Here is a 21958-nt window from a genome sequence, read left to right on the forward strand (position 1 = left end):
AAAACGAGAAGCCTCTTATTATTTATTTTAAATTGAAGGGTGTATGAAGTTTAGCTTCAATCCTTGTGTTGGGGTTGTTCCTTCTTTCTAAATCTTTCCAGCTTAAGCAACTGTCACGTGGTACTTTGTCTAGAGAGAAGTGTTCGGCTTTTCAACTTTTATTTGGTTTCGTTTTGTTTTTCATTTCATGATTTTATTGAATTTTTTTTTTCTGTTCAAACTAAGTAACAAATTTAAATGTGTACACGTTTTGTGCAGGGCCTAAACTTTTTGAAAATAATAATTAATAAATAATTATTTCTTTTTATTTTAAATTTTTAGTGTTAGAAAATCATTAGAATGAATATATTAGTTAAGACAGCATCTATTATTTTGTGAATTTTTGTTGCAAGTCATCTTAACCCCAAAAAAAAAAACAAACCATTGCACAAAGTCACTTTCAAAATCTCGATGAGCTCTGAGCTCACAGAAATGATGTCGCTCGGAGATCTCCAAATACAAACTTGAACCTTTCTCAACGCATCGTTCCAATCACATCTTACAGACGCCAGCTGCATTCAGACCACTAGGATCTTGTCGTTGAGTCTTCAGAATAAAGTCTCACTGATCATTAAAGATCAATTCCCCCCAAAATTCTACCCCCCCCCCTTTTTTTTTTTAATTAAAAAAAAAGATAAAAAAATAAAAAGTAAATTCGTTCGGAAAAGGTACAACAGAAAACTCCCTTGGTGTACACAACTCACGAGTTTCGGGAGGAGGGTCACAGGGTTCGTTTCGCCTGTGACTCCACTCAGGGTATTGAGCTGTTCGCTCAGGAGAAGCCAGTGTCGGATTACTTTGACATCTGAGTCTGGTCCGTGACTCTGACGGGATTTCCTGACGCTGCACTGCGTGCCCTCCGCCTACCTTGTTTACAGTTTGCCCGGGTACCCCTGGTTCTAGTATTTATTTTCTAGTTACAAAGATTCAAAGGATGCAAAGCGCTTTTAAAAAAGAAAGAAAGAAAATAAGAACGCCTCTATTTACTCGGATTTTTTTTTTCACTCAAAGCATTGAGCTGATATAGACTTGGTTATGTTGAGGTAATTAGAAGACCATCTTTTCTCTATCTTCTGTTGACATAAACTAAAGGGAAGAACTGTTTGTAACATTATAGGCAACAGTCATACTTTCATTCAGAACGAGGCTTGTTTCAGGCTATCGAAAAGAATGTAATGAAATGAAAATTAGACGCATTTCCGTAAAGAAAATGGCTGATAGAATATATGAAAACAAAAAAAAAATTGGTTTACAAAGGACTATTTTAATAAAGCTTCAAATTTGGTGAAATGTGTGTGTGTGTTGGTGTGTGTGTGGGTGGGGGTGTGGCCATGCTGCTGAGATTATACCAATATAGGCAGTTCTACTCAACCACACACATAAAGGAGATGCTAAGGAGAAGCGACAACTGACATTGAGGACCTCTTTGAAAATTCCTAAGAAGACTTACTATCTGTCAGAAGGCAGCACTTCTGCAGACCTACACGAACATCAGATTTTATATTTTAAATTTGACTGTTAAAAGGAACTACAACGAATTATGTTCCGTTCTAATGAATCTCAATGTACGGCAGTGCCAGAGATGGCTATTAGCTATTTTATATAATAACAACAATAATGTGTATACAATGTAAAGGTCAATGACATGTTGCGAGACGCTTAGCCTTAAAAAAACCGTAAGAGGTGAGGATGGGTCACACTTAAAAAAAACACACAAAAAAAAAAACCAACTCCCAAAACAAAGGTAGACAACTCAAACAATGTAGGTGTTGAACTAAATGTCAAATTAGTTTTGACTAGTACGCAGTTCACACAGGAGCATCAAAACATCGACTAAACGTTTTTATTATGTCTTCAGAGTACGTCACTTCCGCCAATGCAATATGCACAATGCTTCAATACGCTAGTTATATTTGCAATGGATGGGTCTAAACTGAGTTCAATTCAGTACAGCACTAAGCCACAGAGATAATAGGTGTCTGAAAATGAAGGTTAACAAACAAATATATTGAGAAGTTAAATACAATAAGCAATGTCCTAAGATTATCAGGAAGAGTGAGTTTCTTAACGTATTTGGCAGACCTCAATGTGACCTACATATTTTGTCCCATCTGACGCAGACAAAGTAATTGTCTTCTGACAATTCATTCACCGTCTGTGTGTCTTGTGTAAGAGTTAGATTAAAAAAAATAATAGAGATTGAAGTTCAATGTTCTGACAACCAAATAAGAAGAAGCTTCGCAATAATTAACAGTAAAAGTCAATGAAACCTTAAAAAGACATCTAATACTCTATGTGCCCAAAAAGGTCCAGGTTGAGATCTCCGGTATTTCCACATTCATTATTATCTAGGGATCGACTTTTCTTTTAGAATCAGAGAATTGCAGCTGTGTATCAAGGATTGGTCCTCTTTATTCACACAAGAAGTTGCAAAGGGAAAAGATCGTCTGTCGAGACGTCAAATGCCACAGAGAGAATTGTGCTAGAAGGAAACGTCACAGTTCCTATAATTTATGGTCATATTAATAGTTTCAATTTCAACACTCAGGATTGTTTTCAGACAACAGCACTTCTGATCCTGGATACTAATAATAGCCAGTCAAAACTGATTGAAGAAATGTTAGAAACTTGTCATTTCGTTTCTATTTCTGTGGACTTTGTGACACTTGCCCACCTGTCCTTCCCCACCCTTACATTGCCAATAGTGTAGATCTGACTTCCTTCACGTTCGAAAACAACAAAATAAACAACATGAACAATCACGTGTCATTTATTTACACAATCTGAAGGATTGTATCCCTACGTCTTAGGTGAGCCCAGCAAACATCAAACATACACACACACACAGATGTACACACGTACAAAATGTCAACAAAATTGAACGCAAAGCTCTGCATCTACGTCATAAGAGAGTAAACATTTTTTTTTAAAGCTGGAAAACTTCCTTCTAATAGAAACCTTATTGACGCTTTCCCCTTCCCAGAATACCTTAAACCAGGACAATCTTAGATGTACAGCTACCTACTGAAATGAAAGACTCTTAATTTCTCACTTCTTCATCCCCCCCCTTCCCACTTAGCTCTATCCCCATTGTCCCCGCTGTCATCTGTTAATATATGCTCAGGCGATGTCTAGCGGACGATGTCTCTAAATACATTTGTGTGTACATCTTAACACACAGATGCCACATCTCCAGTCAGTCTCCTCCTTTCGGAGAGTAAGGAGACATTCTCAACGGGTTGGAACTGCACCTCGCTTGGCAAGATGGGTTTTAGCAGCTATACCCTTGACAAGGTGATTTTTTTGTTAAACGAATAATGTATATGAAAAAAATAAAGTCACTTTTTCGAGACAGAAATATCAACAAGTTGTGGTGGCCTCTTAGTGTGTAGCTAGTCACCAGCAAATGATTACATGTTGTGGTGGCCTCTTAGTGTGTAGCTAGTCACCAGCAAATGATTACATGTTGTGGTGGCCTCTTAGTGTGTAGCTAGTCACCAGCAAATGATTACATTATATATTTTGTACTAACCCTATCACATGCATTTAAAATATCCCAATCGGCTGGACAAAGATGGAACCGTGATCTATGGTTCGGCGCTTAAGAGCTCTAGCGTACAGCCACCAAACAACAATCACGAATAAACAAATTAGTAAGACAAATGTCTTTTTTTATTTCAAATACGGAATGTAATAAGACGCATTATCTCTTTAATTTGAGAGACCCTGATCATGTCTATACTCAATTCCAACCAACCACCCTCCCACGCGTACGTACACACACAGACACACACACCCGCACTTGTTTTAGTGTACTCGTAAATGAAATAAAAATAAAAGTCTCCGCAATGTATTCCTCTCCCCCTTCTCCCCCCCCCCCTCTTTAAGTATCAAGTCGTTGTGTAGTGTTCTGGGGTCCACGCCTGTTTGTTTAAAATGCGAGCTTTAAAGAAGAGTACACAGAAAGAAGCGACTTCAAAGTGCTAGCTTCTATGTTAGTTTGGGAAGGATGGAGAGGCCAGGGGTACAAGCAAGCAAGGATGGACCCCAGGTGGACGAGAAACACACTGGAGCTCAGAGATTGGCAAGAATTAAGTATGCGAACGAGACCCACAGAAGGGGATGGAGGGTGGGGGGAATACCTTGCCAATAAAACAAAGTAAGACTAGACAGCCATTGAACGGAATATATAAATAGTAATTCGATGAATGAAACGGATGAAATCAATACTATAAACAACCATTAATAGACTCTCACTACTAGAAGATGTGATAAAGGTGACAGAAATGAATGGTTAAACAATACATAATTATTACGGCAAATTCTAGAGGAATGTCGAGCTCCTAATGTGCACTCGGGTACACGCTACAGGCTCGGTCTCTCCACGAACTTTTCCCACATCATTTTTAATATACACAATTGTGACCATGTTTCAAAACATAAACAGAAGGTCGTTTTACATTTCACCCACGTTATAGCAACAAGTTTTTATTGTCACAAAGGCCACAACAAATCACTAATTTTAACGTCGCAGTGGTAGTGTCTTAACCCAAGCTTTTGTCTCAAACTGTACAAATCATTGGCTTTTTTTTTAAAGGTTGTAAACGATATTAATCACCGAGGTCAACTTGTATGTCAGGTCATGTATGATAGGATGGCCTGGAAATGTAGCATACACAAGGATAAATACCTTGCCCAGACAGGCTCTATTCACCGGATGTTCGGGAGAGAGACAGGCAGCACTTCCGGAAACAGTTCCTCTGTTTACACCAAAAATGTTGGGCCAGGAAACTTATGAAAAAAATCTGGTCATTAGAATCTGATACTGCTAAGAAGGATCTGTTTGTGTATGTCTGTTTGGAGAAAACAACGGAGATTACAGAAGCACAAACCTGTATACATACAAACCAAACACAAACAAGTTCGGTGGTGCATAGTTAGATAAATAATGACCAGAAAAGAAACTTCTTATTAATAAATATAAGTAGATACATGTGTGGAAAAGAATCAACACTACGTAACAGAGGATGTAGCCTTATGACTTGTTATAAACGTGATAGGCTAAACCTCACCAGAGGCTGTAACTCTTATCTTAACAAAGGACACTTCATTTTTCATTGAAATGCAACACAGTGCTGATAAAGATTTTCCTTATTTATATTCGCTATCTTTTAGAAAATGGGGCTCGCTTTGTTTCTTTTATTTTTCAAAGAGAAAGTCACTTTCATACAGAATATTGACCAAGGGACATAACACAAGTCTTTGCCCCCCCCCCCTCCTAAAAAAATAAATCTGTCTCCTAGACACAGTGAAAATATGTGATCTTTTTGTGCAGCTTTTACTTTGATTTGCTGAAAAAGTTCTTCTTCATACAAATTCACAGCCGGCTATTTTTCTTGCATTAATACAGTGCTCTTCTCTTTTACTCTGTAAACTGACCATTTGAGCATGGGCTTCGCTGCACCAGACCTTTGTCCACACAGAAGTCAGCAGCCAGAAGCAAAGCGATGAATGGGTGGAAATAAAAATAAAATAAAATTATGCACCGGAAGTACAATTAGCCCCAGAAAAATATTCCCATTTCTGACGTCATGGTGGCAAGAGTCTTCGTCTCGCAGTAGCGCGTGAAAGACTTTTGTGTATTCAAACAACACACACAGGGGCCAAGACACCAAAACGCAGACCGACGAGAATCCCTCCTTTTTTTTTCCAGCGCAGAGAATGTAAGAGAATACAAGGAGCAAAGTGTATTTGGGGGAGCCATCGATGCACATACACAGAGAGACACAGAGAGAGAGAGAGAGTGGCAAGAGATTTACAGTGCTACTAATGTTACCCAAAAAAATACTTCCAAAAACAAACAAAGCTTATATAAAATAAAGAAGACCAGAAGAGCACATTTACAGTCACATATCTCAATACTGTAAAAATGTATTTCCCTTTTTCTATGTCAATCCAAATTAATGACCACTAATTAATTAATTGGTAATTTTTTTTATTCCTTCATATGAATTCATATTAGGGACAATAAATAATTGTGCAAAGTTTCAACTTGATCTGAGAATGGGAAGAGGGAGAAATAACGTGGACACATTTTCACCAGACGGAGAGACTTGATATAAGCTTTATAATTAGAAACTGGACGTGTGTATAAAGGTTGTAAATGGCTGGAAATCAACTAATAAAAGATGATTATTTATCCTGACATGTATATAGGATCGATTTCATTCCTTAGGTTCCTTAGTTAGCTTGTGCCTTGTAACTTTACTTGTTTTATCTTATCTTATTATCGCTTATTATAAATATGTATTTATTCCTGAATGGTGACTTAAGGTAAAAACTCTGAAGACAATGCAATTAATGATAATCAGCAGATATTGATGGTCAGCAAGAAAGAAAGTGATGGTCAGCAGAAAAAGATGGTCAGCAAGAAAGAAATTGATGGTCTGCAGATAGAGATGGTCAATAAGATCAACAGATAGATATGGTCAGTAGTGATCGTCTGCGTGGGGGGGGGGGGTTGATTTACTCGCGGTGGTGCTCCCAGCACCTTGATGCCTCAGAGCTATTCAGTTTTCACTGGCAACAGAAGTTTAATTTAACCCCAAAGGACATGAAGTTCTCATGATGGACACAGAACCAGGCTAAAAGAAGGGAGAGGTAGACAAGAGAAACGTTCACCCCAAGGAGTAGAAAGGGCCCAACACCAGCTGAGATAACAGACAACAAAGAGAGGGGCAATTAATAAAACATTTCCTATAACTTTAAACTAATTCTATATTTTATCCGGACGTATTTTCTGTAGAACATTGGGCGGCGAAAACTTGTCATTCTTCTGTTTCGAGTGAAAATTCACGAGGCAACTGATTCGATGGAAGACCGAAACCAAGAACGAGCTCAGACAAAAAAAAAAACACAGAAAGAAAAAAAAACGGTCCCCTATATTTGTAAACATGACATCAAAGCGAAGCGACTCTTATTGACAAATGACATACTTCTTAGATCTAAAATGGGAGAAGATTTTGAGTGCAGTGAGGAGGGGGGGGGGAGTAGAGAGGAGAAAGAGGAGCGAGCAGAGGAGAGTAGAAAATAATATTGTTTATTTACCCCGGGTAAAAGAGATACGTGAGATGGGAGGAGGGGTGGGGGTGGACCACACAGAGAGGATACAGAACATAAAATTGATTTTCTTTCCCTACAAACAGTCAAAGCAAACATTTGGAAGACATGAGAGAATTTAGATCCTGGCTACATTATAGGTTCAACAATATCATTATGTTCTGAATTTAGAACGTCTGTTCGCATGGCAAGAGTGGAAAGGGGAGGATGGGGGACTGCAGATTTTAAGAAAGGTCGTTTGAAACAGAAAATGATACATAGGCCTGACCTATAAGTGTACAAATAGAAATGGCGGGAAAACAAGACAATGGCAGATAAATGTCACGAAGGTAGATCAATTATGAATTATCTGCTGGGTGGCCAGCTGGAAAATGGAATATTGGTAGTAAAAACTGCGTGTCAGCATTATATGGTGCGTAGTTCAAATTCCAAAGTAATTATGTTTGGAGCTGCAGAAGTGTATATGCTGTAATGGATACAAATCAATTAAAACAAAACAAAAACAGGACGCCATTGGGGAGATAAGCTCAAAACAAAATGTTTTATTTTTCACCTCTCCACGCACTTTGTTTTTTTTTTCGTTTCGTTTTTTTCTCTTCCTATAGCCATTTTTAATGAGTTGTTGACTAATGTCTACATGCTAGGATTCGATGATATTGATTGGCCACTTTTTGGCTGGACATGTGTCACGTGACTGTTGTGGGTTATTTCCAGACACAATACCAGACTACAGTGCCGGAGCAAGGGATGAAAACCTATCAGTGCCATTAGTAACCTGAACGGCCAGCCAGTGTGTGTGTGTGTGTGTATGTCAACACTGGCTATTGACTGAAGGCTGCTAGTAGTAGTGGTCAATGTAGTGGAGATCTGGGTGGATCGAGAAAGGACCGCGTGTTGTTTGGACAGTTGTGCTTCGCTACACAACCACACAGCGCATTACGTACAGGGAATGAAGAGCTTGGATAAGGAACAGACATAAAGGGAATGACTGGTAACAATAGAAAGTTCTAGAACTTCTACCAACTTGCTTGGCTAGGTATTACAAGCCAGAATATACGACTAAATTGAAATACAAACTATAATTATTGCTCTCTTTCTTTATAACCGAAAGAACACCAGATTTTTAGGGGTGTAGAGATGATTACATTTTATGAATACAATAAAAAGTAACCAAAGAAAGAAAACTGTCTTATTGGTCCCGAAAAAGGAACAACATTACATTGTTTCTTGCGTCTGTCCTAGATGCTATGTAATTCCTTCTGTCAGCTTACACTTTCGTGTATTATATTACTTGATCATAAAGTAGGAACGGATTTTTAAAAAAGCAAAATACACAAAAAGCTTTTTTTTTTTTTTTTAGAATTGCACATTTACAGCCACATCTCAATACTTTAAGATTTATTTCAAATTTTCTGTATCAATCAAAATTAATTTATAACCGCTAATTACTTAATTAATTTGGTAATTTGTGACTGACTCATGCTTGTTAGGGACAATGAAAAGTTGTGCAAAGTTTCAACTTGATCCGAGAATGAAAAGTAAGAAAAAAAACTTTGTACCAGACAGACAGACGGACGGAGTGAGTTGATATAAGCTTGGTCCAAACAATGTTTCCATTAATTGCCGTAGTCCAAGTCGTAAGAGATTATCAACGTGAGGTACACGCTCACGACTGATTTTAAAAAAATGGCAAGGCCACCATGTTTATAATGAATTTTAGGGGTAAATATTAAATACCTTAGTATGTACATTATTGGATAATAATCGAAGGAAAGTCCCAGGACAAGAAAGGTTTTCTTAAAAGTTGTTAAGGATACAAAAAAAAAAGTTAAAAGTGATGATCTGAATGCTACAAGGTGGTCGATGCTTAACTCCTCTTTTGTTTCAAGAAGTTTCAGATGGGGATAATGTCCAGGTCCACGTATCACCAGCTAACCCAGCTCTGGAGTGACTAGGACAATAGCTATGGCACCTTAATAGAATCTTAAAGTCACGACAATTACTAGCAATAGTTTGCAGATCCAGAACGTAATGTTAGGACTAGCTGGAGATTTCACAAGAACTACAAACTCTTGACCATATCACTTCATTGAAACCGACTCTATATGAACATAACATTTGCACAGGCCGATAAGGGAAAATGTTCTCCTAGACAGACATATTTAGCATTGTATTCTCCATTGTCTGCGCACTTTCAAAGTCAGTGATGATCATTCCCCATTGTCTGCGCACTTTCAAAGTCAGTGATGATCATTCTCCATTGTCTGCGCACTTTCAAAGACAGTGATGATCATTCTCCATTGTCTGCGCACTTTCAAAGTCAGTGATGATCATTCCCCATTGTCTGCGCACTTTCAAAGTCAGTGATGATCATTCTCCATTGTCTGCGCACTTTCAAAGTCAGTGATGATCATTCCCCATTGTCTGCGCACTTTCAAAGTCAGTGATGATCATTCCCCATTGTCTGCGCACTTTCAAAGTCAGTGATGATCATTCCCCATTGTCTGCGCACTATTGCAAAGTCCTAGATGCTCGTTCTCCATTGTCTTCGCTAATGATGCGCATTAATACGTAAATAAGATGATTTTTAATTCGAATCCATGATGTCAGAGAAGATTATTCATGGCGTGAAGCACGCGCCGCGCTCCATAACATCGTCGTGGCTCATGATTCTCTACACAAACTTTATGGAAGAACCTGAAGGATGAGAGGCAAGGGGCTAGAGGAAGTAATTATGTGCAAGAATAATGAATGAATAGACGTTTCTCCACACAAGATTTTGATTACTAAACGAGAATAAGAATGAAGCCATCAATAGTTTCTTCCTTTACATTACTCGGTCCTTCTTGTCTTCCATTACCCATCCACGTGACCCCAAACACAGAAAGAAAAAACACGCACCACAACTCGTGGTGAGCGAACGGGCCTGATGACCACGGCAGACCTCACACTTCCACATACATCCGTGGCACGAGACAAACTCTCTCTCACACACATTCACAAACACACACACAGTGTGTACTGTACACATCGATGCCGCAGTGCTCCCCCCCCCCACACTCCCAACGCACAGGGCAACAACTGACCCTTGTCCACCTAGTAAATTAACTTTCGCATTAACTAAGAGAATCCAAGGGACTATTTATTCTCCAGGACACTGGCCTTGTTTACCTCCCCCTGATAGGAATGGAGATCGCTTCATTTCCAGACTTTCCGGATCGAAGCTCTGGTTTTCTACGCGTTGGTCAGACGAGAGATGGACTTGACTTTAAGATGGGATTTATGTCCGAATGGACGCAGCAGCCGCAGTAACATTGGTACAGAACAAAAAATGTTTTATATACTATTCTTTCTCATTCACATTCAGGTCACCAAAGTGAATCGTTGTTACCTCAAGACTCTTTAAGTTAATTTACACAGTGCTTTAATTTGGTGTCTTTGCCTTTTCCTCATATAACTGTCACGAGACGGGGCGCAAACGAGCCTTTTGCGACATGGTTGCTACGTTCCTGATTAAGTATGTAACGTAGATATAAAATTTTAGCAAAATGATTATCAATAAAATTCTTATATTCTAGTCCTAAAAACCTAGTCATCTAGTCATAAACTTAGTCATTGAGCTCTAAATACTATTAAAAAAAAAGACAAAGAAAAGACTTATTTCACAAAGTGAAATGGAGTACTTCTGGGACATTGAAATATTTTCACTCTCCACACGGGCTTTTTATTCTTGCTCACATATCTTTTAATCTGCAATACCGTGGATGTATTTCTTCACACTGCACATGCACCAGGCATCAATTTAGGAAAAGTCAATGTTCTGTTCTTTTCTTATCTTCCTACCACTTTCCAGTGTCCGATCTTTGTCCGAGATGTCCAAGAGTGGACCACGGCTGTACACGGAGATGCTCAGAAGTGAGAGAAGTCTATCAGTCGTTCAAACATTTCTGTTTCTATTTGGTCATTGACGGGGGGACTCGAGAGAAAGATTTAGGGCAATGCGATGGGGCAACCCATTAGGCTTCAAAAAGAGCGATGGAAAGATAGTGGGCAAGGAAATGAAAAATGGGGGGGGGGGGTGTTGTGACGACGGCAGCAGAGGGGTGAAGGATGGTCACCAAATGAAGAAGGGGGGATAAATGAAAAGAAAGTTTTGACGATCTCAAGATAAAAAATACACCAAAACGTTCTGTCTTGGTGACCTCCCATTTGGTCTGTAGCTTCTAGTGCACTTGGTCACTGCTAGAGAGGCTTCCAAACGTTGTTGATAAAGAAAGTGGTACGTACCGGTATCCCAGTGTCTAGATACATTTTGTTTACTATTCAAAAGTTTCGGGAGCAATTGCTGAGTGGTTAAGCGCTTGGTTTCCGAACCTGGTGTCCTGGGTTCGAATCTCAAAGAAGGCATTGATTTTCAATTTAGAGATTTTTAAGGCACTCCTGAGTCCACCACTCTAATGGGTACCAAAGTAAAGGCGCTTGGTCGTTGCACTGACCCCTACTCGTAAACTGCTTGCCAAAGGATGACCTTAACATCATCTGACCTATAGATCGCAAGCTCTGAAAGGGGAACTTTACTTTTTTGGGTTCAAAGTTTACATTGTTAAAAAGAAATAAGACAAGCAAAGGTCAAACTTGTTATGAAACTTTTAGATCATGCTCATAAACAAACAATTAAAATACATGTGATGTGGAATTTCGCATGTAAAGTTCCATGTTTCTGGCAGATCATTAAATAAAGATTGGTTTCTTTTAACTTAACAACTTTAATACTAATAACTGTGCAACTGAATTAAGATTTGTGTTATACTGACAGGCTTTAGCTATAGGTAGCAAAGAAGTCACATGAAAAAAGAAATTGAAAATGAAATATTTATAATATTAAAACTTTTTTTTTTAAGTCACGTTTTTCGTTCGGTTGCCATTCAAAGTGAGACCTAGAAGCGAACACTCTGTATTCATTTGAAATTCTGTGTTCCTCATATTTTCAAAATAGTCTTCCCCCCCCTCCCTTCGATTCAATGAAGCCCCCCCCCCCTTTTCCAAGGAGCTTCGTTGTTTATTTAGATAAGTTTCTCTTTGACAATCCTACCAGACATCAACATCAATAAGACAGTTACCGGACCAGGCATCTCGCTATCGAGGGAGAAGTAAAGGTTTGGTGGAACACAAAGTGTGTGTGTGTATGCATGAGCCTGTAGGTGTGCGTGCGTGTAGAAACCAGTCAATACGTCATCGACTGCAACATCCCGACATTTTGTTATGCACGTGTAACCTGCCACCCTAAATGGTGTAGATATTACAAGAATATCAACAAGCGAGGACGGGGTCGAGGGTGCGAAAAGAGACCGGGGGGGGGAGGGTGGAGCAGGGCGTTGTTTCTAAACAAACAGAAATCAACAATATCGTATTTTTTTCGGGGCGGATGGAGTGATGACGAGGTGCCGGTGGCGTAGTCCCTGTAATTACGCACGCTTCTACACAGTTATTATCTGGTCTCGAATGATGAAAGACAATTAAACACATTAAGTGTCGAGCCATGGGAGAGAGTACAGAGAGGAGGGTGTGGTGAGGGGGGGGGGTCTACGATTATGTCAATATGATAATCTCACAATAACGCTTTTTATATGTGAAAGAGAAATAGGGCCCTAATAATGTGTACACGCAAGTAGCGGGGGGGGACACAATCTGAGATGTAAGCGAACACGTAGTCATATATATATAGACACAGAGAGAAAGAGAAGGAGGAAAAGAGAGGGAAGAATGGAGAGATAGAGAGAAGAAGAGAGACAAAGAGCGAGCTAGAGTTTGTTCCCCCTTTCCCCCCACCCCCCATTCCACAAACGAGATGCTATAAGCATGAAAGTAGCGCTATATAAAACCTATAATTTATAATTTATTTATTTTTTACTTCCACACCCGCCCTCCTTGTCTCAATCGTAAAACTGTAACTTGATTTGAAACAAATAATAATGAGATGAAAGAAATGTCACCTCTCAAAGTTCTAGCCACTTGTAAAGACCAGGCGATAGTCATAAAAGAGAAATGAATTACGGACCTGTTATGAGGCCGGTTAAAAGGTTGGAAACTTTTCGATTATGAGCCTGACCGCACAACATTTATTGCAGATATCCGCCACTGACTGAGTCAGCCCAATGAGTACTTAATCGTAAGAAGTAACAAAAATGTCTGAAGTTTCATCCCAATTTCTAATAACATATATGTTGTATCGAAAAAAAAACAAGATACAAAGGTAATGGATATATATACAGAGGAAAAAAATTCTAGTTTAACCGTGTGTCAACTCAATCATCCAGAATAAGGAAGATAGAGTTGTGCCTGATAATAAGGAATGATTGTATGGTAACTAGAAAACTTAAATATAGACTTCCTATCATCGACCTTCCAAACGTGCAGTATTTATTGTGTGCTTGAAGGATTTTATTTAATGCTAGACTTTGATGAAGGGGAATGCCAACACCCTAAGCGAGTTTCCGGGACAAAATTTCGTTTTAAAACCAAGGGAAATTTGCTGGAAACGATCTGAAGAAATTAAAAACAAAAATAAAGGGCGGTAATTGTTTATTGTTTATCTCTGGGTAGCTAATTCTACCCAGTCAATGGAGTACTCTGTTGCCTCCCCTTGTTAATAGAGTTCCTGGCTTCGATCTCGACCTTGTAGCATTTTAACATCTCTTGTCATTATTCCCCCCTGGCATGCACCATTCACCACATCTAGGCGCGTGCGAACCAGGCGTGTGAGGATGCAGTCACTGAAAACACCAAAAAAAAAAAGAGACGACCCCCCCCTATCACACACACACACACACAACCAGGCTCACTTGAATGCCTCGCACCGAGAGTCAGAAAATGTCACTGGAGGGGGACGCAAAAAGAAAGAAAAGACAAAAGGGGGGGGGAGGAAGTAGGTGACAATCACTGCAATTACCCTTCGATTATCCAACTCACAAATAACTATTACGCTGCATCAGAAAATAAGACTTACTTTCTTTTATTTCTCCCCTCACCCCGACATCGTTTTGTTTCCCCTAACCCCAAACCTATTTCAGCTCCGGGGACCACTTAGAGAGACATTTGCAGGCGGAGTTGTCAACCAAGCCTACTTACATCACTTATAGCAACACTTCCGGTTCTCTCTCTCTCTCTCTCCATATCTAACTGGTTACCCCCAGACAATTACAATCTACCTTGTTCTTAGCACCAACAATTTTGTTTGGTGGAAAATTTCAGGCATTGAAGTTTTTCTTCTAGACCACCGCCAGCCCCAACCTCTCCTTTTACAGCAATTCCACGGAGTGCAATTTCACCATTTTGGGTTCAATTTAGTTCATATTTCACCATTAAATCTGCACCCTGATGCAAACAAATAGAGTAGGTAATGGAAAGAGAGAAACAGAGAAAGAGAAGGGAGGGAGAGAGGGGTGAAAGAGGGTAATAACATGCTTTTATCTTACTAGTTTCCCGTCATTTAACTGAAGAGACAAAAAAATGGTTCAAGTTGTTTGCATAAACTTGTTACAGACAAAATTTGGGGGTTTTAAATGTATTTTTAGTTAAATAGATCTACAAATACAATTTTTAAAATGTTTTTAAATATGCATAATAATTATTTAGAAAGCATTCTCTCTCTCTCTCTCTCTCTCTCTCTGTGTATGTCAATCTTTTAGCCTCCCGGATCTCCCCCCCCCCCGAGGGAGGAAGTGAAATAGTTTAAGAAAATTAATTATTTTTTTAAACTTCTAGACCCTGAGTGATGAGTAAACAGAATGTTCAAAATTGCGAAGATCTGCATCCTACCAATTAACAGTGATTAAATTAATGAATGAGGACAGGTCCTTTCCTACAAATGCAAGACAACTTTCGGCTTCGCCTTCGTAACCGATTCACCGAAATAAATAAATAACACAATACTTCGGTTGGAAATAGTAATAACCAATGATCACATGGGCGAGGGAAGGGTTGTCACGTGATAGAACAAAGTCTAATAAAGACTTGCATAAATCGGCGACAATACTGGAACTAGACTGAACGAGATAGTGTAGTGTAGGCCAAGGCCGGCAACGTACGGAACTAACAGACTATTCTATCGTATTCATTGTATATGTGTGGATGCTCTGTAAGGTGATGTGGCAAAATGACCCATCAAGTATTTTAGTGTACATGTATTAACAGGTCGAGAATCATTTGAATAAACGATAAACGAACATATTTTAAAATAATACATCTATGAAAGACCAAGAGCCAAAGTGAGGCTAGTGCAAACATTCATACGTACATAACTTTGTCAAGACTCCATTCTCATTCACTACTATATGATAGACGTCCGAAAAAAAGTGTCGGATTGAATGTAACACTTACACATATACATATATACACACATACATGAGAGAAGACCGTACTCATTCACACATATATAATAGACATATATAACAGTCAGAACAAGCGCTGGGCTGAGGCCAGCACCATTTGGTCAACACAGACTAGAATGGGGCGAAATTGCCATCTAAGCTTATAAGCAAAACAAACAGTGAGTGTCCAGGGACTTGCGTCATGGCCCCGACAGGAGATAAATAAACTGACTGACCGTTAAAGTCAACAAGACCACCACTGACCAATAGAACCGGACCAGGAGAAAGGCCAGGGTGGCGCGGACAACAAGCGGTAAACCAGGGATCGTGGAGGGGTGGGGAGAGTGGACAGTACTATCAAGAGCAGTAAGATGACTGTACAGGTTAAATATACCGTGATGAGATTCTATTCATAATATTGTGGGGTCGATCGACTTTGAGCCCAGTGGTGGAACTGGACGGTATGGACTTCAGGAGATCGTGTTACTTAATAGATTCCAACTTGGGTTGAGATTTATGCACCGCTATGCTTACACTACAGGCCAACATTTAAACCAATGCAATACGGCCTGACGGAAACACAAAGTACCGGTAACACTTAACCAATGAAAACATTACGTACTCTGCACATATGATCTGCAAAAGTATTTCTAAATAATGTACTCATATACTTTTGAGCTTTTAAAAATATGCCAAAAGTGAGAAATCATACCTGTGTGACTTAGTGTTTAAATTGATTGTATGGATTCTGACTGCCCATAAAGTAGCTTCGCTAACGGAATGAATGAAGTATCGTGGCTGGGGCAAATAGCGTTATTCATCATTATGCTGGCCAGATAACAACACCCATGGTCACATATCATCCTAGGCCACATAGCAACACCTATGGTCACATATCATCCTAGGTCAGATAACAACACCCATGGTCACATATCATCCTAGGCCACATAGCAACACCTAGGGTCACATATCATCCTAGGCCACATAGCAACACCTATGGTCACATATCATCCTAGGCCACATAGCAACACCTATGGTCACATATCATCCTAGGCCACATAGCAACACCTATGGTCACATATCATCCTAGGCCACATAGCAACACCTATGGTCACATATCATCCTAGGCCACATAACAACACCCATGGTCACATATGATCCTAGGTCAGATAACAACACCCATGGTCACATATCATCCTAGGCCACATAGCAACACCTATGGTCACATATCATCCTAGGTCAGATAACAACACCCATGGTCACATATCATCCTAGGCCACATAGCAACACCTATGGTCACATATCATCCTAGGTCAGATAACAACACCCATGGTCACATATCATCCTAGGCCACATAGCAACACCTATGGTCACATATCATCCTAGGTCAGATAACAACACCCATGGTCACATATCATCCTAGGCCACATAGCAACACCTAAGGTCACATATCATCCTAGGTCAGATAACAACACCCATGGTCACATATCATCCTAGGTCAGATAACAACACCCATGGTCACATATCATCCTAGGCCACATAGCAACACCTATGGTCACATATCATCCTAGGCCACATAACAACACCGTTGGCTACATAACACCTTTATCCACATACAATCCTTATCAAATGCTGGTCATAGAAACTTACAACTTTGCTTTCAGTGGGCCATTAGTATTCAATAAACGGAATAGATAGAGATGGTTCAAACCAATTAATCACCAAGATTAATCTTTCAAAAATAATTTTAAGTCAGATTATCTTCTTTATAACGTTAGTGTCCAGCACGCTGAAGTATTAATGACTAGCCAGGAACCCACTAAATGACCCAACTCGTCCTGGATTCGATGCACAGAGCCAGTCAAAGACACAAAATGTTTTCCCAACGTCTGACACCAATATCGAGAGCATGTTTATTTATTCTGGGATGAAGAATGTTGCTTCCGAGTTTTGAACGGGTACTGGCGTAAAAAGAGCCAGGGGAGTGAAGGGAGAGGAGAGACGGAGGGGATGAACAGGAAGCAAAGGTTCAAATCCACGCTCCTATAAATATAAAGAGTACATAGACGTAGATGAAAGTCATAGACACCAATTTAACTCTTTCTCTCCTTACTGACGATACCAGCGTTGAATCCACCAGAATGTGGTAAATAATTACAGAGAGAAATAGTTAAATCCGGTCCAATCTTAAGAGACAATGCAAGTATAGTGAGATGAAATATGAATCTGTAAAGAAGAAATTCTAATAAAAATGATTGTAAACTAATAATAGGCAGCATGTACACAAACATGCACACAATATACTTTCTTGTACGTCAGAACAAAGAAGACTTGTTGTCTATTCCAGACGATCTTTTTTTCGAAAATCCATTGAAATCTAGACAGAGAAAGCTGTTGTCCTGTAGACCACTTAAGGGTATAAGATAAAATAGCTACTGACCTTGATGCATTCCAAAAGGTTGTAAGACACTAGCCAATGCAAACTGCCTCTGCACCAACTGTATCTGCTGCATAATCTGTTGGTGCTGCATGAGTAGCGCCTGGAGATTTTGGTTCCCTGATTTGATGCTCTTCCCAGAAGGATCCTTCAGCAACTGAGCTTGATGCATGAGGTTCATTTGGAGCTGCTCGTTCAGCGAGTGCAGCAGTTGTTCATGGAGCTTCTGTTGCTGCACCTGGGACATTCATCGTCAAACACAAAGTGGAATGACAATCTGATTTGATCGTTATATCTCAATCGTGAATTATTTATTATAATAATCTTATATTGTAAAAAGCCTTTTGAATAATTGAATAATCTAGATCTTCTTTTAGATCTAGAATCTTGGCGTAATCTATATTAGATTTACGTAAAAATATAACCAAAGCTTAGATAATCTATCAATAAACTTAAAGCAACTTTAAATTTTATAAACAATTTTTTTAATTGAATAATTTCAATGATATAGATCTATTCCTTTTAATCTAGACTTATAAGGCGATGCGCAAAATTTCCCTCAACATTCATTGAATCAATAATGCCTTACATTCGGAAATTCTGAAGTCCTTTTAAGATCGATGCTGGATCTAGTATCAAGCCAAATTTATATTTATTTAATTTTTTTACTTTGAAAAATTATAACGGTCAAACTAGAGTTTTCCCCATGAGGCCAACGACCTAGTAATTCTTTTCTCAGCGATATACATCAACTGTTAAATTTATAGGAAAATCGTCAGAGCAGTAATCGAGATCAGCGTCCCCCTCCCCCACACACACTATCAGGTTCCCCCATGAAGGAGTGACTCGAATAGAGATATTGTACTTTTGTATAGTGCATCTTTCATGTTAGGTTTTAAGGTCTGGGAGAAATGACAACACTAAGAAATACTATATTTGTAAAAATGTTTCTGTGGTGAAATACTTCAAGTCACTGCCACATCAATAAATGTAACAATACATGCTCAGAGAGATTTCGCTCACCTGCTGTAGCGCCAAAGTCTGCTGCTGCATCATCTGCTGCAGTGCGTGGGGGAGACTCTGCTGCTGTGCCGCGAGACCCTGTTGGGCGGCGGCCATCATCAACAGGTTCTGCTGCGTCTCCTGGTTGTGGGCCGCCGACAGAGACGCCGCTGCCGCCGCCGCGGCCACTGACTCCATGGATGCTTTGGCCTTCCTTTTGGCTGCACCGACCAACGCGGGGCTGGACTTGGCAAAGCTAGTGGGCTGGTAAACACAAAGAAGGAGAGGGAGAGATACCTCATTAGAATAAAACCAACCAACATGCATATATCTATATACACAAATAACTGAACTATAGTCATTGGGCAGTAAAGGGTTAATTAGAGACACTGTTCTGCAATAGCATTATTGTTAAGTAAAGAGATATGAAACCATTGAGTTCAAAATGTTCGTTGGGCAGTAATGGGTTAATTAGAGACACTGTTCTGCAATTGCATTATTGTTAAGTAAATAAATATGAAACCATTGAGTTCAAAATGTTCGTAGGGCAGTAATGGGTTAATTAGAGACACTGTTCTGCAATTGCATTATTGTTAAGTAAAGAAATATGAAACCATTGAGTTCAAAATGTTCGTTGGGCAGTAATGGGTTAACGAGATCCATTGTACAAGCATTCGATCACGTGCAACGAAGAAATGGCGCAAAGGTCGAGGGAAGGTCAAGGTCAATAAGTGTGACGACATTTCACTCTTACTTTCATCAAAGCCAATTCATCCCCAAAAACAATAAAACAATTAAAATAATTTATTAAAAATCATTCAGATCTTTTTAAATCATCCATTCATATCATTAAATTCATTCAAATTCTTCCAATCATTAAAATTTCAGATCATTCAAATCATTTAGATCAATATATTATACATTCAATTTCAGATCATTCAAACCAATTCAAATCATTCAGATTAATATAGTATACACCATACATGCATCTTATAATATAACATACAGACATCTAATAAAATAACATATAGACATCTTGCAATATATAGCATACAGACATCTTTGGTATACAATAAAGCTTACATACATCTTATAACAAATAACATGCCGACATTTTAAAAAATTAATATCATACAGTTAACTTACAAAATGCATCTTATATTATTTAGTATTACACACAGACGTTGTCTATCTAGCTTTATATAAAAGATGTGACATAACACAAATATTTAGTTGTGTGTGTGTGTGTGGTTGACTGACATCACACTTTAAACAATCTATGAGTGTATTCGCTGGGAAGCTTAAGGCTTAACTAAAATCTTTTTAAACTATATACTTCATAAAACTCAGTACGACAAATGTGACCATGGGAAAAAAAGGGGGAGGGGTGATAAAAAGATGTAAATAAATACTTTGATGTGCTTAGAAGGAAGAAAAAAAAAACACCACATACCTCCCAGTTTACATTTTCACGCCCCCCCCCCTCTCCCCCTTTTCCCAGAGGTTTGCACAATGTTAGTCTCAATACCAAAAGGTCACAGCTACCACCTGATACTGGCAGGATCGCATAACATCGACCAGAGGCAAATCGTAAGCAACCATGCGTGCCAAGGAGACAAAGTGTGTCAGAATATTGTCTCTTTTGGGCTGTAGTTATAAAGCAATTAAGGCGTATATATTTACACGTGATTTGTGTGTCTGTGTGAAGGTATAAAGTTAATGCTAAAAGCTTAACATTTTCAAATATAATTTTTTTTAAAGTTTAAGTGTTAACTGAATGAAAACAAACAAACAAACTGATTTGTATGTAAACCATGTTCTAACTATTCCCAGTTGTTGGGAAGCCGGGACTAGTGTGAATGGAAATAAGAACATGTTAATTGGAAGAGGAAGCATTAAATAATGTTGTTTTGTTTTTTTTAATTATCTTCTAAAACAAAGTCTGGCTCCACTAAAGTCAGACCATGGACCTGGGCCTGACAGGCGCACATTTAGTATAAGATAGTCCCGAAATAGTAGGCAGTATAAGTCATAGTCTTATTACTTCTCAGTTTATTGTCATCCAAATAAGTTTACTTTCTGTACTTCAAGGTTGGTGGACAAACATAACACAAAAAGTTTACTTCTAACAAACGCGTGTAAGAATTGTATGAAAACCAGTGAAGCGTACAGATTTTGCTAAGCAGTGATTCTAACTCAGGATAGCCACTTAGTTCCACACACAATTGTGACAAGTTTCTCTCTTTTGTCTCTCTCAATCAAACTTTCTTATTGTTTTCTTAAAGTGTATTTTCTAAATTCCTACACTAAAATCACTAGTTTCATTTGATATCCAAACTAAGAATCTGGGTTTTAATTTTTGCCGGAATACCAAGATTCTGGGTGCTTTTCAATAACAAAGTGGAACCACTGGCGAGAATTTTTTTTTTTTACGTTGTATTAAAGTTTACGATATAACATAATTGATTACCATTAGAGTAAGTAGTTATCACGCACACAGGTAAGCACAAACCACACAACCTGGGCATGACAGGACAATGTCACTACACATGTGCTGTTTCGTAAGGCGGGTTATAGGAGGGGAGGTGTCCTTGAATTTTCATAACTCCAGAACCTTTGGCATTAGGTTTCCAGAAACTGGGTCGAACTAAATCTGTTACCTGCTACGGCACAATAACCTTAACGGTCAATAACATTCAATATGTTAAAAAAAGTAATAAACCTATTGTCACCCGCCATCAGCCCCACAAGCGGATTCTAAAACCGCCCACCTCTTGTAGATTACATAGCATAACTTGGAGATTGTAAAATGCCAAAGGCGTAATACCCAATAATAAAAACAAATTTTAAAACTGCGCTGAAGCAACTTTTGATAAGGATCCAGAAGTGCTATTCCCTAACAAAACAGCCAGGGTCCGTTGGAGAATTGTCCACTTAAGAACTGACACTGACAATAGCTATACAGGCTAGGGGACTAGTGTCGAATTTTCAA

General features: G+C 38.9%; 1 protein-coding gene across 7 annotated transcripts in view; it reads right to left on the reverse strand.

Annotated features, from left to right (window-relative positions):
* Positions 1-21958, reverse strand: part of LOC106073860 (forkhead box protein P1-like) — a 193566-nt gene that overhangs the window by 75569 nt on the left and 96039 nt on the right. For all 7 annotated transcript variants that reach the window (XM_056026773.1, XM_056026772.1, XM_056026771.1 and 4 more), the window contains exons 3-4: positions 18988-19230; positions 17968-18202 (exon numbers count right to left, since the gene is read on the reverse strand). In XM_056026773.1, the coding sequence (XP_055882748.1) occupies positions 17968-18202; positions 18988-19230 (478 nt within the window). The remainder of the gene's footprint in view (positions 1-17967; positions 18203-18987; positions 19231-21958) is intronic.

Source organism: Biomphalaria glabrata, chromosome 4, assembly GCF_947242115.1.
Source record: "Biomphalaria glabrata chromosome 4, xgBioGlab47.1, whole genome shotgun sequence".
In the NCBI taxonomy this organism is placed as follows: Eukaryota; Metazoa; Mollusca; class Gastropoda; family Planorbidae; genus Biomphalaria; species Biomphalaria glabrata.